A 12,872-nucleotide genomic window follows, 5' to 3' on the forward strand; every position below is an offset into this window, starting at 1 on the left:
TTCAGAGCCAAGAAACCCTGAGGCGTCTGTAATGTTGCAAATCCCTTGTTTATTATTGGGGTTTATCATGGGTACTGAAACAAAAAGAAATAGGATTACCAGTCAACCAATTTATGGTAGGAAAATCAGCTGCTACTGTGTAATGTTCTTGTCAATTTAAGTGCTTTTATTCCCCCCTCACCCCCACCACACACACACCTCCAACATTTTGCATACAAGGATAACAATTTTCTTTTACAGAAAAGGCAGATGTTCTCCTCCTCCGTGCTGGTTTGCCATCACATTTCCATCTTCAGCTCTCTGAAATAGAGTTCCATGAGATTATTGGCTCAGGTACCAGAAAGCATCCCTCTTAAAAGTTTGATGCACACAGAAAATATCTTTGTGCTTATTTATTTTTAATCATTTTAGGGTCTTTTGGAAAAGTGTATAAGGGAAAATGCAGAAATAAAATAGTAGCAATCAAACGGTAAGTTTGCAAAGACTTTTCCATTTTGCTGAGTTAATACCCTAATTTAGAGTACAAAAAAAATCATACCACATAATTTTCATGCTATTTTTCATTTACTTGTGATTTCTCTTCATATCAATTATTAGCTACAGAGCCAATACCTACTGTTCCAAATCTGATGTGGACATGTTTTGCCGTGAAGTTTCTATCCTCTGCCGACTTAATCATCCTTGCGTCATCCAGTTTGTTGGTGCATGCTTAGATGATCCAAGTCAGTTTGCTATAGTCACTCAATATATTTCTGGAGGATCACTCTTTTCTCTGCTGCATGAACAGAAGAGGTATTCAATTAAATCTTTGTATGACCCTATTATAAATAATTTCACTGGTGCAAATATTTAATATCTATTTCATTTAGAAGAATGTACCAAATAATTGCTTTAATGATAAGACTATTTGGTATATGAAGTAAACTAGCAACTAACCACAAAACTATTAACTAGTTTACTACTGTTTTACTTGGCAAGATTTTGTGTGCAAATTACAATATGCCAACTAAGAAGGCAGTTCTTATTTGCCGATGACTCAAACCGTCAGAGTATAATGATCTCTTCAGAACATTGCAAGTAAATTTGTCTTTTATCTCTCCATTTTGACTAGTACTATATGTTTTAAATCTAGGAATCTTGACTTACAGTCTAAATTAATCATTGCTGTAGATGTTGCCAAAGGTATGGAGTATCTTCATAATCTGACACAGCCAATCATACATCGAGACTTGAACAGGTAAGTTTCTTTCCTTGTCCCTCAAATTCAGTGGAGGATGTAGCCCTAAAACAAACACAGTATGTTGTTGTTTGATCTGCCCAGCCAGACTCTTGTACCTGGGCAGAATCTTTTTGAAATCTGTGGGACTTTAAACAGGTACATGAACCTACCTGCATGGATCAGATTAAATCATGGGACCTTACTGAATGCTTTAACATGTTTATTTTGAATTATTTATTGGATACATTTTATTTATCCTTCATATTAATACCTATTTCACAGCAATGTGTCATTCTGAAATTATTTATGATTTATATGCATCAAGTAAGAATAAAATTGACATGGGAAATACACATCTGTTGTGTAATTTGCACCAAGTTGCACCCCTTAAAATAGTTACTTGACATTCAGTGAAGTAGTCAGCTGGTATATACATACAAAGTGACAGGAGAGGCTCAAGTATAAAAGAACTGGTATGTATGTAAATGTTGGAGCAGATTTGAAAACTGTCAACTGCCCGTCAACTCCTAGCATATGTTCTATATATAACCACTGTTCATGGGGATGTCTGTTGAATTCAGAAGGTAATCCTTCCAAAAGGATGCAGCTGTTCAACAACTATATTCTCTCCAGTATACTGTCCTGGTCTTTAAAGTTTATCCTCTCTTGAAGGAAGGAAATGATTTTTATGCAGTACCTTGCTTTTAAGTCAACGGAATTCACCCTATAAGACCATAAATCCCTTACAGGAAGAATTGTAAAGGGCTAGGAACTTATTAGGCACAGAAAGGATTTTCTTTCATACAAGGCATATCTACTTCCTTTTCTCTTCTGTTATTAAATAAGCATTTTTGGTAAATAAAATGACCATATTCATTTTTGTTTGTGTTCTCCAGTGACCCAGTTTCAGTGTTCCAGCTTAGTGTACTATAGAACTGTGTTTCACATACATCTCTTTTTTGTATGATCTTTTGATCCTTGCTCAAAGCTTTCATGTCCTGGTGTAACTGGCAGCTGCACTAAAAGCTTCCTTTGCCGGTAGTTCTTTCTCTGGGGAATGGAACTGGACTTTTCTCCTCTTGCTTTGAGAAGAAATATAAGTGTTTTTTTGTTTTGTCTCCCATGCCTGTGCTCTGGTGCCAACATCACAAAGAGCCTCAGGCAGTGATAGCTTTTCTGGATGTTGTCACTGCTACCATCACAAGAATTAATTGTATGGCTTTAACATTTGGAAACATCTGTAATCTTTTCTTGCTTCCAACAGTAATTAAACTGAGAACATTCAAATGTAATAGTTAACCCTTTTGGCTTTTTGTATTCTGACTTGACTTGTACATCTGTTTTGGAAGGCAATATATGAAGCCCAACCAAGAAATAGGCCGGAGTCCATAGGAGCAACATGTAGTTCAGATAGGGTTCTGCCACATTCCCACCACTGTTCTAAGTTGTTCTGACAGATAATAGTTCCTAACAAGCCATTCCATCCATCAACTGGGATAGCTGGAGTGCATCAGACTCAGGCTCTGCTCTAGATCACTTTCCCTAACGTGTCTCTCCCATCCACTGGCGGACTGGCAATCAAACTAGGCCCAGGAAATGGGTTGAGAACAGCCCACTTTTTCACATCAAACAAATTTTTTAAAATTTACTCTTTGATCCCCATTAACCACGCCCCTGACCCCCATTAGCCACACCACTTGACTCCCATTAGCCAGGCCTCTAGAGGTAACACTCTTGGGGCAAGATGGACACATGACCAGAAATAAAAGGTGTCATGTGACCCCTCTCTAAGGACTTTTCCCACCACCCTCCTACCAATAGGGATTAGTTTGGCTCCCACCAAACCCCCCTCATGCAACTATCCTGCAATTTCATTAACCCAATGTGTGTGACATTAACTCAGGGGCAGAGAGGCTGGGGGAAGTGTTCCCTCTAAGAATTTCCTCCCATGAGCAGAATGAATTTTGTGTTGTGCACTAGTACTGAGTTCATGTGGCTTGTTTGGATGTGCCACTATGGAACCCAAGTTATTAATAAATATCTTATAAACCTTTACCTTTTCTCTGCTGCCATGTCTCCTCCTCTTATTCTATCAGCTCCCCTGGTGCCTGCTGCCCTGACACCCCTCACCCTCCTGTGCTGTCCTGACTCCTGCCCTTCTCACTGCCCTCAGCCCTCCTGTGACCTGCCCCCCTCCACCAGCCCTTCTCTCCGCCCTGTGCCCACTCCTCCAGTAGCCCCACTCTGATCATGTGAGCTACCCCTCCTCATCCCCTCTCCTAACACCTCCCTCTACACACCTGCCCTGCCTCTCGCCTCTGGTGCTGGTCCCTCCCCTGCAGGTGTCTGCCCTTCTGATTCACCCCCAGAATCTCCTGGCACCTGCACCTTCCCTTAGCCATGCACCCTCCTGGTGCCTCCCCCTTCCCTCACTGCCCCTGCCCCCTTTGCCCTCTTTTTCCCTGATGCCCACCCCCTCACCACCCTCTGCCCCCATTCCCCTCATGCCACTGTGCCCTCACACATGACTTGCTCCATTCCCGCCTTCCTCATGCCCACCCCTTCTTTCAAGCCTTCTCCCAGCACCTCCCCTTTCCCCCTCTAGCTCCCAATGCCCTTCCCCTCTCCTCTCCCAGCATAACCCTGTCCCCCCCCCCCCCCTGACACCTCTCCTCCTGCCCTTTTCCTTATTGTCTCCACTTGGCCCCCTGGCATTTGTCTCTCCTCCACCCTGTCCCTTGGTACCTTCCCCTTTTTTCTCCTGACCTGCCCTCCTCCCCTCAGCACAAGCCCCTTCCTCTACCATGCTTTCCCCCTATTTTCCCCCTTCCCCACCCCACCCCCACCTTCTGCCTTCCAGTTTGCAGTGCTGGAGTCGGTGATTGGGCCCCAAAAATCCCCGCAGCCCTGGCCCCAGCTGCTTCCCGGGCTCCAGACCACTGGACGGGCCTGGAACTCGGTCACGAAGTGCAACTCTGGGCCAGGAGGTTTTAAAGTCCTGGGCCGTGATGTCATGCCACACCCAAGCATCTCCCCTCTCAGCTGTTGCACGGCATTTGAGCATGCTCTCCCTCAGCCCCACCATGCCCCGTACATGGCCAGCACTGGGGAATTTAAAGTGTGGGGCTGCGGTGCCCAGTCATAATCCCCCTCCTCATCCAGCAGCCACCAGCCGGCCCTTCAGCCGGTCCTTCAGAGGACAGCCCACCGGGAAATTCCTGGTATCCCCTTGGACCAGTCCGCCCCTGACCCTATCCCACAATACTCTCTAGGCCCTGGCAGGGGTGGAAAGACAGAGTAGCTGTGGGACATACCCAGCTGATGATTCCCCTGCCTAGGGAAATCTTTAGGTGCTGCCTTGCAGTAGCTGGAAGTCTATACTTTGTGCCACCAGCATAGCATAAAGTAGACTTAGGAGGAACAAAAAATTTAATAATAATTTAATAATAATTCCCACAAAGTATATGCAAAGTACCTACAAATAATTACAAGACAAGGCACCATATTCCATCATTGAAAGATGGTAGGAGATGTAAGCCAGGTAATCTTAGTTAGAGAAACGGGGAGGGAGGGGGGAATTTCAAAGGCATAAATGGGGGCTAATACCCATTCACTTTCAGTGGGGGGGAATTTCAAAGGCATAAATGGGGGCTAATACCCATTCACTTTCAGTGGAAGTTGGGAGTCTACCTGGCCTTTGTGCCTATGACGCCTCTCAAGTTTGGTCCTTTTAAAAAGGATGCATAACTTTAGTGTTGCTAACTCTCATGATTTTATGCCAAGTCTCACAAACACATTACCTTGGATTGTGTTTAAAGTCCCAGCTCCTGTAGTCATGTTATTGTGTAAGAATCTCATCTTTCATTTAAAAAATATAATTCTAGCACTCATGTTCATAGACAAACGCTTGATATTATGAGCCCCAAAATGTCAAAATAACAAAAACTGAATGAAAACCATCACATTATGTTTAAAATCTCACATTTATGTAAGACAATCTCATAGGGTATGACACACAATTTTTAAATGCATCAAAATGGTTGTCTTGAGATAAATTCTGCCTTATACTTTGCCTCAACTTAACAGTATGTCTTAATTCAGCAGAGCTTAACTAGCAAGGGGGAGAGAAAGGAGATGAATGGGAAGAGCCATGTGGTGATAAATTACTAACCCCGCATGGGGCTAAGTGCTGAAGAGCCAGAGGGTATGTCTACACTACAGTGCTAATTCGAACTAACGCATCCAGACTAAAAAACTAGTTCGAATTAGCTTTTTGCTAATTCGAACTAACATGTCCACATTAAGTGGACCCTGAACCAGGGTTAAGGATGGCCGGAAGCAGTGCCAGCAGGGCAGCAGAGTAGGACTTAGAGCGTGGAGCTGCTGTCTCAGGCTAGCCGAGGGCTGTGCTTAAAGAGACCCGACCTCCACCCCGGACAGACAGTTCTCAGGGGTGCCCCACTTGCAAAGCAGTCCTGGCTTGGATTGCCCGGACTACCCACACTGGGCACATCACAGCACTCGGCCATCAGACTGGCTGCACTTGCCGCAGGCTGCCATCTGGGGAGAGGCGGCAATTGGGGGGCTGCAGGAGAGCTTCCACCCCCAGAAGCCCGCAGAGCCAGCCCAGTCCTCCCCATTGGGGGCTCGTACCCCATTCCTCCCTCACCTCCTTCCACTTACCCCACCCTAGACCCCCTTCCTGATGTACAAAATAAAGAAAACGTGTGGTCAAAAATAGATTCTCTCTTTATTGAACAAAACTGGGGGAGACTGGGAAAAGGAGGTGGGAGAGGGGAGGACAACTAAAATGATCAGAGGTTTGGAATAGGTCCCATATGAAGAGAGGCTAAAGAGACTGGGACTTCTCAGCTTAGAAAAGAGGAGACTGAGGGGGGATAGAATAGAGGTCTATAAAAGCATGAGTGGGGTGGAGAGGGTGCATAAAGAAAAGTTCTTCATTAGTTCCCATAATAGAAGGACTAGAGGACGCCAAAGGAAAGGAATGGGTAGCAGACTTCAAACTAGTAACAGAAAGTTGTTCTTCACAAAGCAGAGTCAACCTGTGGAACTCCTTGCTGCAGAAGGCTGTGAAGGCTAGAACTAGAACAGAGTTGAAAGGGAAGTGAGATCAAGTCATGGAGGTTGGGTCCATGGAGTGGTATTAGCCAGGGGGTAGGAGTGGTGTCCCTGCCCAAAGTTTGTGGAAGGCTGGAGAGGGATGGCACGACACAAATGGCTTGGTCACTGTCTTCGGTCCATCTCCTCCAGGGTCCCTAGGGTTGGCCGCTGTCGGCAGACAGGTTACTGGGCTAGATGGACCTTTGATCTGACCCAGTACGGCCATTGTAAGCTCAGGGCTCAGGATCGGGGGTCTCAGTGGACCCCCTTGATTTTCATGCACACCGGCTCCTGGGTGGCCAGGCTGGCAGCTCTCCTGCCCTAGACAGCCACTTTCCTGTGCCTAGTGCGGAGGTCGTGGACGAGGTCCATGATGTCCGCACTAGACCAGGCGGGTGCCCACCTCTTGCAGTCCCGGGCAAGTTCCCGGGAGCTGCCAGCCTGGTCCCGGGAAGAGGGGGAAGGCTGGGGGGCATCGGGTGGGTGGCTCGAGCCGTGCCAGGTGCAGGGTCTGCTGGCTGGGTGCTGGCAGGCTTGCACCTGGCACAGGCACCATAGCCAGCCCGTGCCCCTTTAAGGGGTCCAGGGCCGGGAGGGGGGCATAGAGTTTCCCTGGTGTTGGCCAGAGTGGCCACCAGGGAAAGCTGGGGAGGACTAGCCTCCCACTAGTTCGAATTAAGGGGCTACACACCCCTTAATTCGAACTAGTAAATTCGAACTAGGCTTAGTCCTCATGCAATGAGGTTTACTTAGTTCAAACTAAGCGCTCCGCTAGTTCGAATTAAGTTCGAACTAGCGGAGTGCTAGTGTAGCACCTATCAACATTAATTCGAACTAACGTCAGTTAGTTCGAATTTACTTTGTAGTGTAGACATACCCTTAAAGGGGGAGGCAAGAAGCATGCATTTAATGGGGGAGCCAGTGAAAGGACTCGGAGTGGGGGTAGTCTTAATTCAGCAGTTTTTAAATTGTGGCTCAAGACCAGTGTTCCCTCTAAGCTTCACGGCATCACAGGTGATTAATCAGCCTCCCCACCATGACCACTCAGAGGCTCAGGGCTCCCTGCAGGGAGCTGACTGACTGGGTGGGGCTGATTAATCACCTGTGAAGCTGATTAATGGGATTTTTAATGGGATTGCCAGGGCCTACATTAGACTTGCTTAGTGCTGAGGTGGGAGCAGGCAAACTGACAGACTCAACTATCCCCTGGGTAAAAGGGGAAGGCGCTGGCTCCATGATCCCAGAAGGGGCCAAGTCACAGGTGAAATACATGGGCTGGAGCAGACAACCCTCAGTGCTGCTTGGACCACACCCCTCTCCTTCCCACCCCACACCGTACAGCGCACACTGCTTGGGTCTCTGGTGGCGATTTAACTCTGCCCACCACTAGGCATCCTAGGCCTTTTTGAGTAGAGTAGTTGCTCCCTTTTCCTCCCCTCCCTCATCAGTGGGCCTGGGCAGGGGCCAAACTCCAAGCCCCACTGCCTGGGCCAAAAACCCAAGGGCTTCAGTCCTGAGTGGTGGAGCTCAGGATACAGGCCCCCACATGGGCAGAAGCCCTTAGGTTTTAGCTTTGACCTCAACAGGCTTTGGAATTTGTTATCCCTTCAGGGCAATGAGGCTCCAATGGGCTCAAGATTCAGTCTCCCCCCTCTTTGGGGTCATTAATTTTTGTTGTCAGAAGGGGGTCATGGTGCAATGAAGTTTGAGAGGCCCTTAATTAATCTTCCTACCAAATGTCTGAGTGAGTCTATCTGTATATGCAGAAACCTGTAATGAGAAGCAGAAATGAATACCTAGGTACTAGCTGCCTGTCATGCCCAATCCCTTGACTGAAATGTGCGGATTTCCAAATACAAATAGACCAGTCAGCAGTGTTTGTAGGTAAGCTGAAAATGTAAGTCTTCCTGTGCAACTTTGTTACTAAATAGCACAGTAGGAACATTGGTATCATGAGAACCAAACTCTGAACATAAGTGGAATGCCTGTGTCTTGCATTCTGTACTAATTGCAGCTCATTTATCAAACAAGTTGGAACGCTTGTCTGTAAAGTTTTGCAATAACCAGTTCTGGGGATTGCAAAGGCAGTGATCATTTCCCTTCAAAGGGAAAGAAAAGAATGATGTGTGGAAATGTTTATCTCAATGGAAAAAGCCATGTGTTTCCCTAGGAGCTGTTTGAGGACATTGCTATGGCATACTACATATTGGCTTTTTTCTCTCTCCTGCTTTCTCAATTGTCAACTCTCAACACTTATATTTTTAAATCCTCATTGTGTCAAGTTCAAGTGATGGGTGGAGCCCTGATCCCTGTGGTATCCCTAATCCATTTCTCCGGCTTGAAAGTCTGATGTTTAGCCATCTCATAATCTAATTAAGCATATTTCTCACTGATCAATTATTTCTCCTCTTACACGTTATCCTTCAATGTGGAAGCTAGGAGAAGACGTTCTTTAAAAACAAAATTGTGATGTCCATTTCAGTGCACTTTCATCTACCCGGACAGGAGCATCCTCTGAGAATTGCAGCAAGTCAGTGAGGCATGATATTCCTTTCTTGCTACTGTATCGGCTACTCTTAACCAGGCAGTGCTTTTAGTACAGTAAATTTTGCACCTCTTGATCCTTTAAAACATTTCCAAATGTTTTCTCTACAACTAGCAGCGAACTACCTGGCCTCTAATTTCTTAGTGTTTTAGTGCTCCTTTACTTTGCTATTTTCCAGTCTTTGGGGATATGCCCTGGATTAAGTTAGCTTTTGAAAATGTCAGGTATGGCTTCTTCTGCTTCATACTCCACTCCCACTGTTTCTCTTGTGTACACTATGATCACTTGTCCTGACACCTTGACAAGTCTGAGTTTTAAAAATACAGCTAAATGATATTCTGGATACCTAAGTCACTATTTTCTGTTCTTGCTGATCTGATTTCTGATTTAGGTAAATACCTACTTTCCTTGTCCTGGAACAATTAATTGAACAATTAATTGATGCTCCCAGCATTGAGGATGGACTCTGCTTAGTACCAGACTGACCAATATTACTTTTGTGAACAAGCTCAAGCAGCATCATTAAAGTGCTTTAATAAAAACCTAGCTGTTTTTTGTATCTGCATCATTTAAACTGTAATAGCTGACCATGCCAGGACCTGTCTTTTAGGGACTATGCTTGATTTGATGTCTTTAACTATCTGTCAAAAAGTTTTTTAAGATCTGGCTTGGTGATACAGATGAAAGAGTGGATGGCAGCATGGCAGTAATGAGGATGGTGTCTGCAACTCTTCTTTGTTATAAAAATCTCCTTACAAAATCTTAAAATAGCATTGCCTTTCATTAAATCTTCAGATGCTTAAGGGTAGAAGGATCTTTTAGTGACCCTGTTCTTTGGAAAAGGAACACACATTTAATAGGCTTTGCCTGTCTTTTGCTCTGAAAGATGCTCTTGAATCTGGCAGTCAAGCACAACTACTGGATTTTGTAAAAGACAGGATTGATTACATGTTCTTCTAATTCTTTTTCTAATTTCTTTCAGTCCACCAGTGAAAGAATGAAAGGAGTATTCTTGGTCTCAACATCTTGAGCTGTATGTGGCTTTAACATCAGAAAATTTAGTTCTGATTTCTCTGAATTCTTTTATTAACCTTCTCTTGGCTTTACTGAAGTTTCTTCTTGTATATTTCCCAAGTCTGAGGGATAACGATTCCTTTCTCTCTGTCTGCACTTTTCAACATTTTAAGTGCCATTAAGATAACAATGGCATTTGAGAACTCTTTGGTCTGAGCTATTTCTATGGTCTAATTTTTTTAAGCAGAACAATTAGTGCATGTAGTGCTGTTGGAAGGTGTCAAATTGACACCTCTAGAAAAACTCTTCTGTTTTTTCAGGGAATGGGTTTAGCACAGGTGGCAAGATAGATTATCCAATATTGACATGCCGAGGTGCTGTAATTTTAAACTGAGGAGGATGGCGGTATATTACAGTCTCTATTTCTATTGTACCTGTCTGTATAACCTCTTATCTGGGTTCCAGACAGCATCAATACATGGACTGCTTTCACTGAATGCATATCTGTCCCCTATGGTCTACTGACCAAGGCTAAGTTTGAATCAAGAACTTAGAGGAGTCTACAATTCTATGCTGATTTTGTTGTTGTTGTTGTTGTTGTTTACATTACTACCAGCATTCACCATTCTTGAGTATGTCTGGCTTAGTTTTGCATTTGATTAATATTTTCATTTAACATCTCATGGGGTCTCAAAATGATTCTACTTGTCATACTCAAATCACCTATATATTCTAATGGAAAGTATATCTGGGAGCTGAAATCAGAATCACTAGAAACTGAAAGAATCATAGGAACATTGTATGAACCCATTACATTTTTATGATTAAATTTATCATTCTGTGGTTTTGGTTTATGTGACACTAGAAATCTTGAAGACATTTTATCTGTCTTGAAAACTATTATCTGGCAAGAATTTGTGTTTCTCACTTGACTATTCTCTCTCCTACAACCAGCTCAAATATGGGCAAGTTATGCTTTTTTGTGGAGACCATCAATATTACTTTCATTTTCCCTTTATCATTTGTACTGGTGCTAGCTAGTTCATTTCTTTCTTTTCAAATACTTTTCATTCTCCTAAATCTACTTGGATCAGTCACCACTTTGATAAATATCATATGAGCATTGCTGTGTCCACATTCATATCTCTTTATATTATAATTTGCTGTGCCTTTCACAAGCCCTGTGCCATGAACATATAGTATAGTAACTGGCACATGAAAACTTTCTAAATACTTTGATCTTCACAGTTTCTTGACATTTTTGACATATACAATATCATTTTGTAAAGCCTTAGCCATATTCACAGCTTCAGTTTCCAAATCCTCATAGCAATTATTGTTCTAATTTCCAGAAGTCTTGCTATTTGTATATTTGTTGCAGGCAACCTGTGTTTTTATGCTTCCTTTTGCGAGTTCTTTGCTTCAAATTAAATCAATTGTAATAGCTTTCCTAAGTCAGTATATCAATTTTCATTAGTTTCTATAGATGCTTTTATTCCTAAATGACATTTTGCAAAAAGCAAAATCCATTTTAGCTGCACGGCCATGATCTACAATTTTGTACTGCATCTTAGATACAGTACATTGCCTTAACAAGTAAGCTTTTCAGATGCATTTTCAGTTTCTGAACATTTTCCAGGGGGTCTTCAATGTATGTAACCCTGACCATATTCCATTTTTTCCATTTATTTCAAAGGTTTCATCCCTCAATGCAGACATTTCCACATTTTGCTACAGAGTATTAAAATATTTGAGCACATTGTTTGTATTCAACTAAACTTTGTTTAACAGAATTGAGTGCTGAATGCACAATTCTCGATATGTTCTTCCTCTCTCTTTCTATCACATCACAGCTTTTGGGGATGCTAACATTTATGGCAGATGGCTTTTCCTTGCAGCGATACACATTTGCATTCTGTGACAGTATCAAAGTAAAGATTCTTTTTTTTCAATTCACTAATGTCAACTCCTTTCATTGTATACGAATTGCTTTTGATATCTTAGATGAGATTTCTTTGCAAGTGGTTATTGCATCCGTTCTAAAATGGCAAATGTTCCTTTCATAATTAGAGAGGTTCCATTTCACACTTCCTTGAGGTTGTTTTTTTTTAAGTTTTGGTGTTGCTGGTGGTGGTGTGGTGGTTTTGTTTTGTTTTGTTTTTTTGGTCTTTGTGTTCAGCCTCTGAATTAGACAAGTTACTTGATCCTGTTTTGAAAGTACTGAGACATGCTGGAGTACATACCACAAAAGTGCAGATTTACATCCTATATGTTTCATTTTATTCTATCCCTGAAATAGTTTTGTCATTCATATAACTGTGTGAGTGTGTGCTCACAACACTACAGCTAAAATCATTGCCTGTTAGTCAGCAGTATGTGTCACATGTCCAGGTGATAAATGTATTATTAATTATTTAAAATAGCCAGTTGAGCTTCTGTATTAGCCAGGTGGATCCATGATCAAAGGAAATATTGACAAGAGGAGTTGAAGATAGTAAGAAGAGGTTAGCAAACAATCTAAATATACATTCAATATTGATAACAAATTATTCAGTACATCTTTAGGGCATGTCTACACTAGGAAACTATTTCAAAATACTGAAATTGATTTAATAAGTCCCGAAATAACAAAATCAAAATAGCATGTCCACACTACGGGGAAGCCTCGCAATTAGTCTGAGGTAGGTTTCATTACTGTAGACATGCTACCTTGACTTAGAGGCCCCAGGAAGCACTGGGGAATAATTACTTCATATGACACTAGGGAGTAGTTATCTCAAAATAGCAGCATCCACACTAATGCTACTTCGAAATAACAATTTTGAAATAAGTATTATTCCCTGAGGGAAGCAGGAGTACAAATTTTGAAATAATCAGCCCGTTATTTTGAAATAATGGGTTTGGTAGTGTGGATTATTATTTCAAATTATTATTTCAATTATTATTTCAAAATAACTCCCTAATGTAGACCAG

At 42.8% G+C, this 12,872-nt stretch overlaps 1 protein-coding gene across 2 annotated transcripts in view; it reads left to right on the top strand.

Annotated features, from left to right (window-relative positions):
• The window catches only part of TNNI3K (TNNI3 interacting kinase), a 190,841-nt gene that overhangs the window by 73,681 nt on the left and 104,288 nt on the right, over positions 1-12,872 (top strand). For both annotated transcript variants that reach the window (XM_006130399.4, XM_075936240.1), the window contains 4 exons: positions 241-333; positions 412-469; positions 598-792; positions 1,133-1,237. In XM_006130399.4, the coding sequence (XP_006130461.1) occupies positions 241-333; positions 412-469; positions 598-792; positions 1,133-1,237 (451 nt within the window). The remainder of the gene's footprint in view (positions 1-240; positions 334-411; positions 470-597; positions 793-1,132; positions 1,238-12,872) is intronic.

The sequence above is a fragment of the Pelodiscus sinensis genome, chromosome 9 (assembly GCF_049634645.1).
Source record: "Pelodiscus sinensis isolate JC-2024 chromosome 9, ASM4963464v1, whole genome shotgun sequence".
In the NCBI taxonomy this organism is placed as follows: domain Eukaryota; kingdom Metazoa; phylum Chordata; order Testudines; family Trionychidae; genus Pelodiscus; species Pelodiscus sinensis.